General features: G+C 45.8%; 1 protein-coding gene across 1 annotated transcript in view; it reads right to left on the bottom strand.

Moving 5' to 3' along the window:
• Positions 1 to 18,965, bottom strand: part of GRPR (gastrin releasing peptide receptor) — a 98,179-nt gene that overhangs the window by 40,611 nt on the left and 38,603 nt on the right. Inside the window, exon 4 of the mRNA XM_032620611.1 lies at positions 18,363 to 18,493. Within this exon, the coding sequence (XP_032476502.1) occupies positions 18,487 to 18,493 (7 nt within the window). The 3' untranslated portion in view covers positions 18,363 to 18,486. The remainder of the gene's footprint in view (positions 1 to 18,362; positions 18,494 to 18,965) is intronic.

Here is an 18,965-nt window from a genome sequence, read left to right as displayed (position 1 = left end):
TACATTAGAGAGGGACCTAACAATTAGACGTTCCTCTCATGAGGCAATAGAATTGCATTTGGCTGATGATGTAGCCCATATTTTCTGCCACCTACACTCTTTAAGGAATTCATCCTCTCACGGGCAAAACTCTCTGGGTTCATCAATTCCCAGCATGTCTCAAGCTCAGCACTACACACATTTGGAGCCAGATAATTCTTGGGGGGGGCTGTTTATAACATCCTGGCCTCTACCCACTAGACCCCAGTAGCACCCACCGCCCCCGAGTTGTGAAAACCAAAACTGTCTTCAGACTTTGTGCCGTGTGCTCTGGGGGGAAAAATCACTCTGTCTGAGAACCACTGAGCATTTCGATTCAGACGCACTCGGACATGGGTGAGGGAGAGAAGAAATCTCATAAGTGGAAGCCTTAAGGCATGGCAGGCACAATACGAATACATTCATCCCTCTGTATCCTAGGGGGATTGGTTCCAGGACCCCCCGAAGATACCAAAATCCATGGATGCTCAATCCCTCATATAAAATAGCGTAGTATTTGCATATGACCTACACACATCCTCCCATATACTTTAAATCATCTCTAGATTACTCATAATACCTAAAACTACGTAAATACTATGTAAATAGTTGCTGGTGTATGGCTAATTCAAGTTTTACTTTTCTGGAATTGTTTTTTTTTGTTTGTTTGTTTGTTTTTAATATTTGCGATCTGCAGTTAGTTGAATCTGCAAATGCAGGACCCAGGGATCCAAAGGGCTGCCTGTACTGCTTAACATTGTTTGGGGAAGAGAATAAAGAGGCAGTAGGGATTCTATTGGACCCCTATGCCAAGTCAATGCTGTAATCTTCGTTACTGCCAAATGATGGGGCAGGATGGAGCAGGATACTATCCTCTTAAGTAGCAGAATATACGTGATTCTCTCTGTGCCTCTGTCTCAGCTTCCCCGGGGAAATACATAAGTTTGAGCCTGAGGGTTGCTAATTATATTCACTGACTTCATGATAGGTGTCACAGTAGAAAAGTAACCAGTTATAAAGTAATCATGCAAAAAATATTGCATCTGGACTTCAGTTTCCAGTAATAGAGTAGACAAAGATTTCAGATTGACCCTCCTGCTGAAAACAATTTAGAATACTGGATTAATAAAATTATTAAAATAGCTGATGGCAGGCAAGAAAGAAAGGAAAACGTAGGTAGTAAATTGATTAAAGATGGAAACCTGGAGAGGTATGTAGTGCACCAAAGCAGTTTTTGACATTGAGAGTGGTGGCCAAACTGATGTGAACTTGAACTTCAGTGTCACATTCCTGTGTGGCACGGATATAGAAGAAGAAACCAAGGGCCTAACAGAAGGCCCAGTCATAACACTGGGAACCCAAAGGGCTATTGTCTCAAGGGACTGCAATGAAAATTGCTCTCTAAATCTTTGCACTGAGAAGAGAGGGAAGAGAAGCCCTCAGGAAAATGCAATCATAAGCTGCCCCTTTAGAGCCTAGGCAGCCCAAATTCATACTTCTTATAACACATATGGGTGTTCAACAAAACCTGAAACCAATCAAGTGGTTTAAGACAGGCTTGATAAGTGCCCACAACTGGCAGATGAAAGTAAAAGCCAAGCTGAATCACTTCGCTGAATTGGCAAAAGCCAATTCTCCCTATACTAGGAAGTGTATTCCAAATCTCCAAGGATTCCAGCAGATACAATTCTTAAGGAATACAAGCAAGAGACAAAAGAAATCATAAAAAAAGTCAAGAAAGTATGGTACCACGAGTGAGAAATAGCAGAAAAAAATAACAACAAGGAGTAACAGACTTACAAAGATTTCACACATTAGTCACAGAATATGAAAAAGCTAATGGTTACTATACTTAAATAATGAATAATTTTAAAAATACATGCAGGGGACAAGAAATTGTGAAAAATGGCCATGCAGATTTGAAATGGAACTTCTAGAAGTTATAAATAAACAACTCAAAAGAGGACCTGGGCTTCCCTGGTGGCGCAGGGGTTGAGAGTCCGCTTGCCGATGCAGGGGACATGGGTTCGTGCCCCAGTCCGGGAAGATCCCACATGCCACGGAGCGGCTGGGCCCGTGAACCATGGTCGCTGAGCCTGCGCGTCCGGAGCCTGTGCTCAGCAGCGGGAGAGGCTGCAACAGTGAGAGGCCCGCGTACCGCAAAAAAAAAAAAAAAAAAAAAAAGAGGACCTTATCAGAAATCAGACCCAGTTGCACAAAAAAACTAATAAACTGGAAGATTTATCTGAAGAAATTAACCAGAATGCATAAGGGAAAGACAAACACAAGGAAAATGTGGAAGAGAGGTTAAAAGATATGGAGAACAGCATAAGAAAACTAATATACATCTAATAGGATTATAGATGGCAAAGAGAAAGCAAATAGGCACTGGTAATATTTGAACAAACAGTATAATAAAGTAGAGTCACAGCACATAATTCATTCAACGTGAATTCATAATTCACTTTCACAGGACATGTTCATTCCAGAACATAAATACGAAATATTAAATAAGAAATGTTGAGTTTAATCCAGAAACACAAGACTGTTTTAGTACTTAGAAATCAATCATTAACAAGAAAATGCGAAAATATATGTTAACTCAGTAGATGCAGAAAAAGCTTTTGAAAAAACCCAGCACCATTCATAATATCAATATAAAAAATTATCCCAAACCTTTAGAAAACATCAGAATAGGAGGGAACTACTTTAACCTGGTAAGAGCAACTATTATGTTAAAATATATATGAAATCACTGTTTTTGTAAATCAAAAATGGTCAAATGTCACTGATTTTTATATTTTTCAATCTAATACAAAAAGCTATAGCAAATATCATAGTCAATGAGGACATTCTAAAAGTCTTCCCTCTGATGTTCAGATACAAGGTGAGGGGTTCACTCATCATTTCCATTAAACATTGTGCTGATGTCCTAGTCAGTGCAGTAGGGCATGAAAAACAAACATAAGGTAAATTGGAAAGGAAGAAACAAAATATCATTATTTACAGGGGATGGGATTTATGTTTATAAAAAAAGTCTAAACTATGCACATATAAATGAAAATCAATTTAGAGAGTTTAATAAGATTACTTAACTGTATGTATGATATATACATATATATATATTTCTCACATTTCTTTTTATCAATTAAAAAAATTGGGAGGGAATGAGATTCCCATGTATAATATTGATACCATCAAAAATATATGTGCCTCTAAATCTAACAAACAATGTGGAGCAAATTATAAAACTTCAATGAAAATTATGAAAGACAAATCATTAGAGAAATATAGCACATTCATGGATTAGAAGACTCAGTATTATCAGGGTACGAAGTCTCAAACTGATCTATAGTTAAATTCTTAGCAGTCAAAACTCCAACAATCGGGCTTCCCTGGTGGTGCAGTGGTTGAGAGTCCGCCTGCCGATGCAGGGAACGCGGGTTCGTGCCCCGGTCCGGGAAGATCCCACATGCCGCGGAGCGGCTGGGCCCGTGAGCCACGGCCGCTGAGCCTGCGCGTCCGGAGCCTGTGCTCCGCAACGGGAGAGGCCACAACAGTGAGAGGCCCGCGTACCGCAAAAAAAAAAAAAAAAAAACTCCAACAATCTCGGATATTGACAAGCTGATTCTAAAATTTACGTGGAAGGTCCTGCTTAAAGTGATTCAAAACACCAACAGGATGGGACGCTGGCTTGTAAATCAAGATGCCAGTATCTTGATACCAATGCCCCCGTGTTGTACTACAATCTCTTGGACCACTTTTGGCCTCAGTTTCCTGTTAAAAGAAACAACAGCAGTGGAACATAGAACATTCAAGAAAATCTTATTAAGGAGATTCCAGTCCAAGACAGTGACATACACACCGCACCTACAGCTACATATGCAACAACTTTCTCTAGAAAACAACCTGAAAACTGACTGAGCAGCGCCTACGCCTCAGGTGAAGGAGAGAAGAAGACAGGGAGGGGGTAGGACAGTCTGGACACAGATCACCATAAACGCCACCCCTGAGCAGCAACTCGCAGTCAGGAGGGAACTCAAACCCCGAGCTTCTCCCTGTGAAGGCTTTGAACTCCCCATGGGGCACCCCCAGCTTTTAAGGCCTGCACCTGAGACATGAGCCCCCAAATATCTAACTTTGAAAACCAACAGGGCTCACTTCAGGAGACCCACACTACAGCCATCCGAGAAGCTAACAGTTCTGTAAGGATTGCACTCAGACTCACCGGCCCAGGGCCCAGTGCCGAAGCTGCCTCCGGACAGTGTGGGAGAGGCTCTGTTTGCTGGTCCTGAAGCATCGGTCTGAGGGGCAGGCGTCTGATTTGACACATTCGGGAGCCTGCTGGGGTTCTCTACGAAGGAGACAGGCGGGCGGCATCTCTGTGCCTTCCTTCCAGGGCCAGGATCTCCCAGGAGTGAGTTTTCACACATGTCAGATACCCGGTTTTACGTCAGGAGTCCGGTTTTACCTCTGGTGCACCAGTATTACGTCAGGTCCACGGTTTGACATAGGTGCTCGGTTTTATGTCTGGTCCCCCAGCTTTATATCTGGTGCCCCGTTATTACACCAGGTGCCCCTGCTTTACGTCAGGTGCCCTGGACTTACGTCAAGTGCCCCAGTTTTAGACTGGTGCCGAGTTTTCTGCCACGTACCCGGCTTTACTTCAGGCGCCCGATTTTACGTCAGGTGCCGGCATTACGTCAGGCGCCAGGTTTACGGCAGTCGCCCGGTTTCACGTCAGGCGCCGGGATTACGTCCGGAGTAGGTTTTGCGTCGATCGCGTGGCTTTACGTCACGTGCCAGCTTTACGTCTGGCGCCCGGTTTTACGTCAGTGCCAGCTTTACGTCAGGCTTCCGTTTTTACGTCAGTCGCCCAGTTTTACGTCAGGTGCCCCAGGGTTTATATCAAGTGCCCCAGTTTTATGTCAGGTCCCAGGTTTACGTCAGGTACCCGGTAATACATCAGGTGTCACGGTTTTACATCCGGTACCCGGTTTCAGGTCAGGTGCCAAGTCAGGCGCCGGCTTTACGGCAGGTGCCGGGTTTATGGCAGTCTCCCAGGTTTACGGCAATCGCCCGGTTTCACGTCAGGCGCCGGGGTTACGTCTGGAGTCGGTTTTGCGTCGATCGCGTGGCTTTACGTCACGTGCCAGCTTTACGTCTGGCGCCCGGTTTTACGTCAGGTGCCCCAGCTTTACGTCAGGCTTCCGGTTTTAGGTCAGGTGCCCCAGCTTTTCGTCGGGCACCCGATTTTAGGTCAGCTGCTGGGTTTTCCGTTAGGTGCCCCGGGGTTTACATCAAATGCCCCAGTTTTATGTCAGGTCCCAGGTTTACGTCAGATACCCGGTAATACATCAGGTGTCACGGTTTACATCCGGTACCCGGTTTTAGGTCAGGTGCAAAGTCAGGAGCCGGCTTTACGTTAGTCGCCCGGCTTTACGGCAGGTGCTGAGTTTACGGCAGTCTCCCAGGTTTACATCAGGCGCCTAGGTTTATGTCAGGTACCGGGGTTACGTCAGGCGCCGGTTTTACGTCAGTCGCCCAGTTTTACGTCAGGTGCTGGCTTTACGTCAGTCGCCTGGCTTTACGGCAGGTGCCGGGTTTACGGCAGTCTCCCAGGTTTACGGCAGTCGCCTGGTTCACGTCAGGCGCCGGGGTTACGTCAGCAGTCGGTTTTGCGTCGATCGCGTGGCTTTACGTCACGTGCCAGCTTTACGTCACGTGCCAGCTTTACGTCACGTGCCAGCTTTACGTCTGGCGCCCGGTTTTACGTCAGTGCCAGCTTTACGTCGGGCTTCCGATTTCACGTCAGGCGCTGGCTTTACGTCAAGGTCTCCGGTTTTAGGTCAGGTGCCCCAGCTTTACGTCAGGTACCCGATTTTAGGTCAGGTGCTGGGTTTTCGTTAAGTGCCCCGGGGTTTACATCAAGTGCCCCAGTTTTACGTCAGGTCCCAGGTTTACGTCAGGTACCCAGTAATACATCAGGTGTCATGGTTTTACATTGGTGCCCAGTTTTACGTCAGGAACCTGGCTTTATGTCAGGTGCCGGGTGTACGTCAGGCGCCGGTTTTACGTCAGCAGTCTGGCTTTACGTCCGTCTCTGACTTTACGTCAGGCCCTGGGTCTACGGCAGTTGCCCGTTTTTACGTCTGGTGCCCCAGCTTTACACCAGGTACCCAGTTTTCGGTCAGGTGCCCCAGGGTTTACATCAAGTGCCCCAGTTTTATGTCAGGTCCCAGGTAATACGTCAGATGTTACGGTTTTACATCCGGTACCCGGTTTTAGGTCAGGTTCCGGCTTTATGTCAGTCGCCCGGCTTTACAGCAGGCACTGGGTTTACGGCAGTCACCCAGTTTTACTTCAGGCGCCTGGCTTTACGTCAGGCACCGGGGTTACGTCAGGCGCCGGTTTTACGTCAGGTGCCCCAGATTTAGGTCAGGTACCCGGTTTCAGGTTAGGTGCCGGGTTTTACGTCAGGTTCCCCAGAGTTTACATCAAGTGCTCCAGTTTTACGTCAGGTCCCAGGTTTACGTCAGGTACCCGGTAGTACGTCAGGTGTCACGGTTTTACATCCGGTACCCAGTTTTAGGTCAGGTGCCAGCTTTATGTCAGGCGCCGGCTTTACGTCAGTCGCCCGGCTTTACCTCAGGTGCTGGGTTTCTGTCAGGAGCAGGGTTTACGGCAGTCGCCCGATTTTACATCAGGCACCCGGTTTTACGTCAGGCACCGGGGTTATGTCAGGTGCCGGTTTTATGTCACTCGCCCGGTTTTACGTCAGGTGCCCCAGCTTTAATGTCTGGTGCCCCGTTTTTTTGCTTTTTGTTTGTTTTGTTTTTAAGGAAAGTAAAACTTTTATTATTTGCAGTTTATGAGAATATTTAGATTTAAAAAACAGTCAAAAGAATCTACATACAAACCGATAGAACTAGTATATTATTTTAGCTAGGTAGGTCTCTGGATAGATCAATCAACAAAAGTCGTATTTTCATATACCAACAACGAAAAATTTGCAATTCCATTATAGAGTATGAAAAAATATTAAATACCTAAGGAAATAAGTAGATCCCCCTTATCTGTGGGGGATATGTTCTAAGACCTCCAGTGGATGCCTGAAATTGAGGATAGAGCTAAACTCTATGTATAAAGGTTTTCATGTACATACGTACCTGTGATCAAGTTTAACTTATAAATTAGCCACGGTAAGAGATTAACAGCAATAACAATAAAACAGAAGTTATAACAGAATACTGTAATAAAAGTTATATAAATGTGGTCCCTCTCTCTCTAAATATTGTGCAAATTTAATGCCTTTTCCATCTCTTAACTAAGCACTTATCACACACTGTGGCCGTATCTTTTGCAGTTTGAGGTGTGACGGCAAAACTAGCACAAATTTCCTTTTTCCTTCTTCACAACTGCATACATAGAACATTTGTTCTTACTATATCTTAGCAACCTCAGCATATGTTTGTATTTTTTTTCCTTTATTAAGTCAAGAGCTTTCACCTTTTCACTTAAAGGAAGAACTTTATTGCTTCTCTTTGGCAACTCCGAATTGCCAGCACCACTACTCTTGCACTTTAGGGCCATTATTAAGTAAAATAAGGGTTTCTTGAACACAAGCACTTCGATGCTCTTGTAACCAAGCAGCACCTATGGGGCCTTCCCAGGCCAGACCCCTCCCCCCAAGTCCTCTGCTTTGGCTCCTCTCGGAAGTACCTAGATAACAGTATGTGATGCAGATTTCCTGAGTTGTTTTACAGGTGCTGAAGCCACCACCAAATGGAAGAGGTTAACTACTTGATGACCATAAACACGTACCCCCCAGACTTACTGGAGCCTCGGGATTGATAAAGTTAACCCCTGTGACACCGCCCTCTTACCTCACCATCAGCCTATCACAGAATTGTGCACGAGCTGATCACATACCCTGGGACTCCCCTCCCTCACCTTGCCTTTAAAAATGCCTCCCTGAAACCCATTGGGGAGCTCAGGTGTTTTTGAACATTAGCTGTCCTGGACTCATTGTCTGGTGCCTTACAATAAATGCAGCACTTTCCTTCACCAAAAATACAAATTAAGTAAAAATAAAATTTATGTGGAAGAGTATAAAGGGCCAAGAAGAAAAAAGAAACTTTTGAAGAAGAAGAGTGATATCGAAACCAATATGGGTCATTTCAGGGGACCCCGAGGAGCCCAGTTCTTTATGTCTCAGTGCAAAAGAATTCAGTGAGAGGCAAAGTGATAGCTAAGAAGTGATTTATTAGAATAGGACGCTTGTGAGACTTACAAGCAGGCAGGTGGGTGAGAGGGTGCCGTGCCGCCAGAACTTAGGGGGCTACAGTTTTATAATCCAAGGAAAAGTGGGGGTGGGGGGTGTGAAAGACCACTTTCTTCTTCACTCTTGAGTAGACGTCATGCTTCCATCATCAGCTCCTCCTCCACGTTGGGCAGGGGAGTTTTTTTTGTCCCTACATGGTCAAGCCATGTCTGTAAAAATTATTTCAGGTCTCTGTACAATAAGCACCTTTCCATAAATTATTGTTTTTTATGTGTACAGAGAGCATGTCCTAGGGATCATTAACTTAGCTCACTGGGCAGGATGTGGGTCTCATGCCACCATTGTTTTATTGTTTGGGGGCATGTCTCGTGCTTCTGTCACATGGTTTTGTTGCTAAGCAAGCCTGCTTGGTTTTGTGGTTAAGTAAACCTGTTTTCTTGAGTGATCATTAACTTACAGGGGTCTCCCATACTTTTTTCTTTACTTACAGTACCCTCGTGGGATTAACTATTTAATTACCTAATTTGTCTCTTTACTCTGTCGCTATCAAGATGGAGGGATTTACCCTCCCAGATAGCAAGGCTTACTATAAAGCTATAATGATTAAAACAATGTAGTGTTGGCTCAGGGATAAACAAATAAACCAATTAAAAAACACAGAGCCCTCAAATACACTAATGTGTGGACTCTTAGTGCATGACCGGAGGCACATATCATTGGGGAGAGGATGAATTTTTCAGTAATTGATACTGAATATGGATAAAATAGAAATGTAATACACTTCTCACAACTTTTCCAAAGATTCATGCCAGTTGAATTAAAGAAATAATATGAAAGGCAAAATAACAAAGCTTCAGAAGAATATATGAAAGAATATTTTATCATCTTAAAGTAGGGCAGGATTTCATAAACAAGAAATAAAACCACAAAATTGGGCTTCCCTGGTGGCGCAGTGGTTGGGAATCTGCCTGCCAATGCAGGGGACACGGGTTCGAGCCCTGGTCTGGGAGGATCCCACGTGCCGTGGAGAAACTAGGCCCGTGAGCCACAACTACTGAGCCTGCGCGTCTGGAGCCTGTGCTCTGCAACAAGAGAGGCCGCGATAGTGAGAGGCCTGCGCACCGCGATGAAGAGTGGCCCCCGCTTGCCACAACTAGAGAAAGCCCTCACGCAGAAACAAAGACGCAACACAGCAAAAATAAATTAATTAATTTAAAAAAAAAACCACAAAATTTTAAGGAAGGCATTGATAAATTTGAGAGAAATTCTTAAAATTAAAGACTTCTTTAAAACTCACCATAAAAATTATGAAAAAAACGAAAGTCATGTAGTATGAGATGATATTTACAAAACATATTAACTGTGTGAGGATTATATTCAGAATATGTAAAGAACTCATATAAAAATCAATAAGGAAATCACCCACCTGAAAAGTGAGTACAGAATTTAAACAGATGTTTCACAAGAGAATATCCAAATGGGCAATGAACATCTGGAAAGGCCACCAACCTCATTAGTAAACAGAAATGCAAACTAAAACCCCAATGAGACATCACTACACATCAAATGAACAAAAATTAAAAAGTGGAAAGATACCAAACATTGGTGAAAAATATAGATCAACACATTCTCTCCTACTGTGGTGAAAATGAGTACCACCACTTTGGAAAGAGTTAGGCATCACGTACTGAAGTTAAACTTATGCATGCCCTATGGCCCAGTATTCCACTACTAAATATGAAACTTAGAAAAACTCTTGTGCAGATGAACCAGACGATATCTACAAAAATCTTCACAGCAGCATTAAACAACTCAAATATTAACCAAAGTAAAGTGGATAAATACGTTATGGTATATTTAGACACGGGAACGTGTAGTGTAAGCCCTGACAGTTGGCTTTTGTTTTTGTAATGCAAGGACCTGACTGAAGCTCTGACAGCCCACTTCAAAGAGGGCTATCTTGAATAAAGACATCACCAGCCACAAGACTAGATAAAGAGCCCAGTTGACCACCGACCCCGCCCCCTCAAGTTTCCTTTGTTTTAGAGATCTTGGTTGATTTCAATAACTGACCATTTGGGCTGCTTTTTGTTTTCTCTTCCTGTGCTTTAAATCCCCCCACTTATGTTTTAAATTCACCAATAAAGAGTGAGCCCTCAAAACCCTAGTGCCCCGACCCCACCCCCGACCCCAACAAAAGCAGAACCCCAGTCCTGTGTTCTCTCTCTCCCTCCCTCTCTCTCCCTCTCTCTCCCCCTCCCTCTACCTATGACCTCGTTGTGTGGCCCCAGGTGTGCTGTGTAATTTCCAGGTCCTGTAAGTAATAAACCTTTATTTTTTCGGTTTCCTGATGGTTATTGCTGAAGGGCATCTTGTCATCATAATAAAAACTACAAGGGCGAGTCCAACCACAACATTGGTTATTGATAGGCTGAGACTGGCACAAAACAGAATGCTATACAGCAATGAGGATGAACAAACTAGAAGCACATGCTTCAACACACGTGAATATCACAAACATAACAGAGAGGAAAGAAAGCGAGTCACAGATGATTACCTACAATGTAGTTCCACTCAAAGTTCAAAAGCAGGTAAAACTGGACAAAGGATTAAATTGTTCAGGAACACGTTCAAAGTTGGGAAAAAGAAAAGTAAGAAAACAAGTAACACAAGATTCAAAATAGTGGCTACCTCTGGGGTAGTGTCTTAGCTCCGGCTGCTATAACAAATTACCATAGAGTGGGGCGCTTAAACAACAAACATCTATCTTTCACAATTCTGGAGGCTGCGAGGTCCAAGATCAAGGTGCAAGCAGATTTGGTTCTTCGCTAGGACTCTCTTTCTGGCTTGTTGATGGCTGTCTTCTTGTCATGTCCTCTCAAGGTGGAGAGAGGGCTAGCTCTCTTCCTCTTCTTTTAAGGCTACTAATCCCATCATGAGGACTCCACCCTCAAGACCTAATTACTTCCCCAAAGGCTCCACCTCCAAATACCATGACATTCGGGCTTCAACATACGAATTTTGGGGGGCATAATCATTCAATCCATACCAGGTAGGAAGGGATATGCCATTGGGAAAGGACCACTGGGGGTTGCTGAGGTATTGGCAATGTTTTATTTCTTAATGTACAAGTGGGTACATAGGTGTTCACGTAATTATTCTTTAAACTCTACATGCGTATCTTATATGCTTTTCTATATGCACCGTAAATTTCAGAGTTAAAAAAAAAGAGTGATATCAAATCCCTCTGGATAATCTCAATGCACCGATGTCTTGAAATTTCTGACTTTGTTTATTAATCTTAACCCAGAAAAGAAAAGGCGCTCCTGTTTTTCCCTGCTAGTGTTGTGATTAAGGGTTCTCAATCCTTGGAGAGTCTAAAGGGCAAAGAATACTAAGATATTTTATCTACCTTCCACTTTCCTGAGTCTGTGTCCAGCAGACCACGGTCCGCCACCTTTCGGATTCCCCAAGGAGAAAGGGTGAACCACATCCATTCAAGGCTGTGCAGGGCCTCTGAGGGCCCACAGCAGGGGCAGGTCTGTTTGGGACCCCACTGATACGTATCGGGACTCCTCCCTCTGCAGCCTCCAACCAAGGTCCTCACTGCAATGAGTCCTTAGGACATTGGCCGTGGCACATCTGGTTACCCCTGCCTCAGGTCTCCTAAGACCAAGTACAGGGATGGGACTCTGACAGGCCCCCTGTTTTGGGGAGAAGCCCTTTAGTACTCAGGGCCCTAACTGGGGTACCAATTGGGGCTAAAGCTCCTCCCTCTGCAAAATTGGGGCCTCGCCTTATCCCAAGGCCCTCCAATCCCTGTGACTCTCCAGGCAAAAATGAAGGGCTCCTGAGCTGAGCGCTCTGCCGCGGGCGGTCCAGGGATAAGAACAACTGGGACTCTGTGTGAACCTCTCTGCTCGTTGCGGGGGGATCCCCTCACATTGCTCAGACCGCTAACCTTTATTCTTGTTGAACCGCCATAGAACTGGAGCCACCCCACTAAACCAAAGCCCTCCTCTCCCTGTGACCCTCCAGGCCAAAATGAGGAGGCGCCTCAAGCTGACGATTCTTCCCTGGGCTTCCCCCGGTGCTCAGCCGAGGCGGGAGGGGAGGGACTCGCGGGGCCTCCCGTGTCCGGGGGGGTGGCTCCCTCACTCCTCATTCACCATCCTCACCTTGCCCCCGAGTGCTGTGGTGTCAGGCCCGCTCTTGGGATGCCACCCTCAGCTGACCTGGGGCTGCTCGCTTCGGATCAAGACCCTCACCTTTCTGGAACCTCTGAGCTGGCAGTCAGGGTGACCCAGATCCAGCCACGGCTGTTCCAGACCTCCATGGGCGACAGCCAGGGCAGGGCTCTATGGGACCCCACTGCTCTGAGTCCTTTCCTCATTCCTCATTCCAGGTGCTTACCTCGATGTCTGTCAGAGGCTCACACTCCGCCCTCTGCTGACCTGAGGGCGCCCTCCTTAGACCGAGGCCCTCCTGGTCCTGCGGGTCCTAAGGGCAAGTGAGGGGATGCTCAGCCTCTCGGGCCTGCCTGGGCCCTGTAGGTCTCGGAGCAGCCGTAGGCTGGGCTCTGTGGGTTGTCTGTGTTCTGCGGGGTTGGTCTCTCCAGTCCTCCTACATGGGGGGTCCTAATTTTGGCTCCTGTCTCCTTGATTAAAGGCTTCCTGGGAAACGCCACATCCCTGCAAACTTTTAAGCAGTTTCCCTTTCTGTAAATCTGACAGATAATGGTTCCTTGTCCTGGAGTGATGAGCGGTGAGGCAGCTGGCCCTAAGGCAAGAGGCCCAGGTCAGGGGGCACGCTGTGGGAGAAACGGCAAGCTGACCCATCCCCTCTCTTCACCAGCCACACTTAGCCTCTTAGGTTACTTCAGTTCGAATATATGAACTTTCTACAGTTAAGGGGTAGCGCCTCAAGATGTTATGAGCCTCTGTCCTTTCAAGGTGATCTGACATTGCATATATAGATGATCACGTGGTCACTAAATATTATCTTTTCTCTTTATTCATATTTTTCATTTACTTTGGTATTCTCATCGCTCCGTCTGTGTATTCCAGTCCAGTAGTTTGTACACAGTCTTTCTTCTTACTGCCTGAGATACATTTTGAAGTAGAGAGAAGAAAGGGGAATTAAGAGATACAAGGCTGGGATGACTGGGATAGTGTGAGAGTGGTTTTATTTTAAATAAGCCACTCTCTGGGAGCGTGCGTGAGAAAGTTTACTTTTGTCTTTGCACCTCTTTCACCAGCATATTTCCTAATGGAAATGAGCCCCTATGTCTTTGTCCTCACACCCCCCTGCCACCCAAATTCATACGTTGCAATCCTAGCCTCCAAGGTGATGATATTACGAACGGTGGCCTTTGGGACAGGACTAGGTCATGAGAGTAGGGTCCTCATGAACAGGATTAGTGCCCTTATAGAAAGCAGCCTGAGGAAGCTCTCTTACCACTTCCACTGTGTGAGGACACAGCTAGAAAGCCCCATCTCTGAACCAGGAAGTGGGCTCTTACCAGACACCAAATCCCTAGCACCTTGATCTTGGACTTCCCAGCCTCCAGAGCTGTAAGAAATGAATTTCTGTTGTTTATAAGCTACGCAGTCAATGGTATTTCTGTTACAGTAGCCCAAATGGATTAAGACACCTTATAACAACTTTGACAGAAGCCTCACCTGTCTGTGGTTACAGGCCAGGGAGCCCTGATTCCTTTCACTCATGTCTGGAGCGGGCATAGTTTTTTTAATAAGGGTGGATTAGGTCAATGTCAGTTGGTTCTGCTAATCAGAGTGCTTTCCTCCAGTCTGGGTTTGTAAACTGGACAGCTGCCTCTTACAGACACTGACTTCTATTCAGATGCCTGCACCTTACTAACCTTCTCAAGATGCTCTCCGGCCTACAGCACGGTAGAAGGGAGTCCACGTACTGCTGGAAATTAGTCCTGGCATAGGAAATGCATTCTCACTGTCGGTGAGTGATTCTGTGCACTGCAGATGGAATCATTTGTTTGACAGTTCTATAGGGAGTAAGTTAGGTAAATATTAATATTTGCCTAAAGGGCAGAATTGATGAGCGCTGACTCTTCCTACTTCACTTTGCCTGCTCGTGCTGGAGGCTGTGGTTGTGAGACACTGACCACATAGAGCTCCGCAAAGGGGTTTTTTGGATTTTTTTGAGGAGGAGGGGGAGAGGGGAGGGGGAGGGAAGGGAGGGAGGGAGGAGAAAAGATTCCTGCCCCTAAAGTACTATGTTAGTCTCATGCAGGGGTCAGCAATGACAGCTCTCAGGCCAAAATCTAGCCCACCACCTGTTTTTGCAAATACAGATTACTTAAAACACAGCCACATTCATCCATTACGTATTATCTGTGGCTACATTTTTTTTTTTTTTTTTTGCGGTACGCGGGCCTCTCACTGTTGCGGCCTCTCCCGTTGCAGAGCACAGGCTCCAGACGTGCAGGCTCAGCGGCCATGGCTCACGGGCCCAGCCACTCCGCGGCATGTGGGATCCTCCCGGACCGGGGCACGAACCCGTGTCCCCTGCATCGGCAAGCGGACTCTCAACCACTGCGCCACCAGGGAAGCCCTCTGTGGCTACTTTTATGCTACAAGGGCACAGTTGAGTAGTCTTGACAGAGACTGTATGTCCCACAGTGCCTAAAATATTTACTCTCTGGCCCTTTATAGAAAATGACTGTCAGTCCCTGATCTACCAGGAGAGACCAGCATTCACACAAGTAAATATAATTCAAGGCAGGATATGATAAAAGCTGGGACCCACAGAGAAAGTGCTGTGTGAGCAGAGGAGAGCAGGAGGGCTTCTCGGAGGGAGAACACCGGAGCTGAGCTTTGAGGGATGGGGTGGATTCGGGCCAGCTGAGATCCAAGAGGGCATTGCAGGTGAGGTGGTCCTCAACCTTGCCTGCTCATTGCAATCACTTGGGGAGCTTGGAATAGGGATGCCTGGTTCTCCCCCCAAGCCAGAGATTCTGACTCAGTTGTTCTGGGGCAGGGCCTGGGCATCAGGCTTTGTTAAAGCTCCCCGGATGATTCTAAGGGTGGCCCAGGTTGAGAAGCAGTGGGCTATAGAGGTGTCGGGGACCACTCAGGAGCAAAGTGTGGATGGAAGAACTCTCTAGGTGCAGGGGGAAGGGTAGTGAGTGGGACACAAGCTTGGGGAGTAGGGAGTTGACATCCAGGCCAGAAACATTGGATTTTGTCCCAGGAAAAGGGACAGTAACAGAATGTGGGCATGAGAGCAACATGATTAGAGGTATACATAAGGAAGCATAATCTAGAAGAAATGTGAAGAATAGATAGAAAATAAGAGCCAGTTAGGGACTATTTGCAAGGGTTTAAGCAAAACAAGGAGCATATCTCATCTAGGGCAGTGACATGTGGCTGGGCAGATTCAGGGGTGAGGGTCAAAATTATAACAAGTTGGGCGTGACATGGGTGCCAAGCCATCAGAATGGCCTCCACTTTCCAGCCTCAGAGACCCCTGCTCTGGGGACTTACTCCCTTAGCTTGTGGATCATGGAGAAGTGTGGGGCCCTGGAGCAGAAGAAGTATTTTTGAACTGGAAGAACATAGCCTTTGGGAAACGGCTGCTACCCGAGACATTTTGGATGGTCATTTGCAGGCGTTGGGGGCTAGTTGGATGTGGGTGGTGCTGAATGGATGGAGCCAGAGACGATGGTGAGGTTTTGAACTTAAGTGATTGGGGGAGTTTTGACGGCCCTTAGAAGGCAAAAGGGCCACAAAAAGAGGTGAAGGATCTTGAGAGACAGTGATTTTGGTCGTGAATATAAATAACCAGTTGGCATCAAAGGAGGACTGGCTTTCATTATTAGGCACCTGTACAATTTGGAGTGATCCCTTGTCTGTGTTCTCTTAAAATGTGCAACAAGGCAGAGACTTCAAGAGACCTAGAGACCAGTAAGGGGGTGATGCCCCTTCATCCTTGCCACGACATTCAGATAGGACCCAACTGGTTTTAGCCCTTGGCTTGTGAGATGTTTTTCTTTTCCATTTGTTCAAGCAGAACTGCACCCCCTGCTTTAAAGGAACAGCAAAGAAGCTTTTGCCTGCAGTCAGGATTCCACTTCTGAAAAGGCAGGTACACTGGACTTAGAACAACCTCTTTTGACCTAGGTAAAATTGGAAAAGCAACATCTAATCAGGAAAGCAGTACCTTCTTTGAGGTGGGTTTAATGGGCAGATAGCTCTCAGTTCTTTAAAAGAAACATTAAGCAACAAGCAGATACAACTTTTTGTTGTTGCTGTTGTTGTTTTACAAAGGTTTCTCATGGGAACGTGGGAAGCATGACATGTCCCATTAGTTGCTATCAGGTAAAATTAGTCTTTCTGAGTAAGGCATGACTTGAGTACAACAGACAACAGCCACTGTTGGTTGACCTCATTTGTGTACCACCCAGAAAGGAAAAACAATCAATTGTGTGGTGAGTTCTAAGATGACTCTAGGTCGATAAGGGCGAGCAGTCCTGCAAGGCTGATGTCCTCAACTCATATACTCCCAGCTCTTAGAGAGCAGGGATGGGACGCTGGGGGACCTTGCCACTCTGTATGGACAGAGTTTAGGTCCAAATGACTAAGGTGTTGAATTGAACTCAGGCCATATAAGGAAAGGGATTCCAAGGCTCTCAACCCAGGTGCTTTGGGGAAATGTGTAGACATCACCAGATGGCACAGAAAAAAATATCAAGCCCAATGTGGATTTCTTCACAGTAAATGATGTCCTCTGCCAGTGACCACAAATTGAATATGCATGGGATTCACTTGGCATCTGGTGGGATTCACTTGGGCATCTGTTAGAATTCTGATGCAATAGGTGTGAGGCCGGGCACAAGAGTCTGCATTTTCAACTAGCTACCAGGTGATGGCGACACTGCTGGTCCACTGACCATACTTTTGCAATATCCTGGGAAACTCCTCAAGAGTGGACACACCAACATAGAGTGTTCTAGCAAACAGCACCCTAGTGAGTCAGAGCTAGTCTAGTCCCTCTGAGAGGCACTGAGGTGGGAGGGACACACTGGGTAACACACTGGGTAGGTGTCAAAGTTGACAAGTGATAGGAAGCAAAATGCTTGACCTCCTTAATCTCAGCTCTGGGAAGGGGGCTGTGCTTTTATAAATTCATTTCTGTAATACTGAGCATAGTTCAGTCCATATTTAAGGGGAAGGACTCCTGCTTTTGTGTCGTTCTCTTGACAACATATTATCCCATTTCTCTTGTTTCTCAATATTGACCCCAGTGAACAGGAAGGTTCTCTGCCTGGTGTGTGATAGGATAGTCCTGCCTGATTCACCTTCCCTCTAGCAGAAGGGCCTGATGACCTCTCCTCATCCAAGTCATCTCCAAGCCAATTAGTTTTCATTTTCCCAAAGCCTGATGACGTGTGGAAACACAAATCATGACACTTTCCTTTAACTTCCTCATTTGTGAGATGTGGGGTTGGGTCTGGGCATTCTCTGGGGTGTCTTCCAACTCCAATAATCCATGACTCTAAGAGAATATTAAATTCTCAAACTACAATCTGTGCATTAATAAAGCTTTCTTTTCTGACATAGTAGGCAGCATGCTTCAGAGTTTCTAATAGGAAAAATCACCTGTGCTTTGGGTGGAGCTCTGAGCAATTAACATGGATCAATCTTAAATGTCAATTTGGGTTTTTATGCCCTGGGTGCCTCAAAGATTTTAGTCTTCCCATATAATACAGGAGAACTAGAGATACAGAGTATACTTCAGGCACAAATATGAATCATCACTTTTAGCTATTTAAAGCGTTGACACTTTCAGAGAGCATTTACAATTTAACCAGGGGGTGTACGTGCTATAGTTCACAAGGGTGGGGTGCGTGGCAGGGGAGGTGGTGATATACCTGAGAATAGAGAGCCTTATCCCAAGATGACCCCATGGTGGTGGTTATACGCACCTCCACACGCTGGAGCCCCTGGGCCTGGCTGGCAGTGTGCCCCTCCCAGAATTGGCTGACCGCATCCGATGGGCATGCCTGGTTACCCCTTCTCACCTAGGGCGCAGGGAGCATGGACAGCCCCCATTTGCGGCCAGCTGTTGTGTCGTTTCTTTGCGGCTTTCCTGCTCTCTGATGATTAGGATTATCCCAGAAAGCAGAGGCTCTCAAACTTTGGTATTCAAGCCCTAAAGAGAAAAATTTGGAATAACTGTCAAAAATATTAAGATACATGGTCTTTGGTTCCACAGTTCCACATTTAGGATTTCTTTTTCCAACATTTGCTCATGCATGAAATTATATATGTGATTCACTGCAACAGTGTTCGTAATAGCAAAATATTGGAAACAACCTAAATGTTCATCAATGGCAGACTGGATAAATAAATTAGGAGATACTCTGTAGGTGTAAGAAAGAATGAGGGGACTTCCCTGGTGGCGCAGTGGTTAGGACTCTGCGCTCCCAATGCAGGGGGCCTGGGTTTGATCCCTGCTCAGGGAACTAGATCCCACACGCGTGCCACAACTAAGAGTTTGCACGCCACAGTTAAGGAGCCCGCGTGCCGCAACTAAGACCCGGTACAACCAAATAAATAAATAAATATTTTTTTAAAAAAAAGGAAAGAAAGAATGAGGAAGAACTTTATATAATGATATGGAA

The sequence above is a fragment of the Phocoena sinus genome, chromosome X, assembly GCF_008692025.1.
Source record: "Phocoena sinus isolate mPhoSin1 chromosome X, mPhoSin1.pri, whole genome shotgun sequence".
Taxonomy (NCBI): Eukaryota; Metazoa; Chordata; class Mammalia; order Artiodactyla; family Phocoenidae; genus Phocoena; species Phocoena sinus.
The sequence above is the reverse complement of the archived record's forward strand: the minus strand, read 5'-3'. Positions and strand labels throughout refer to the sequence as shown.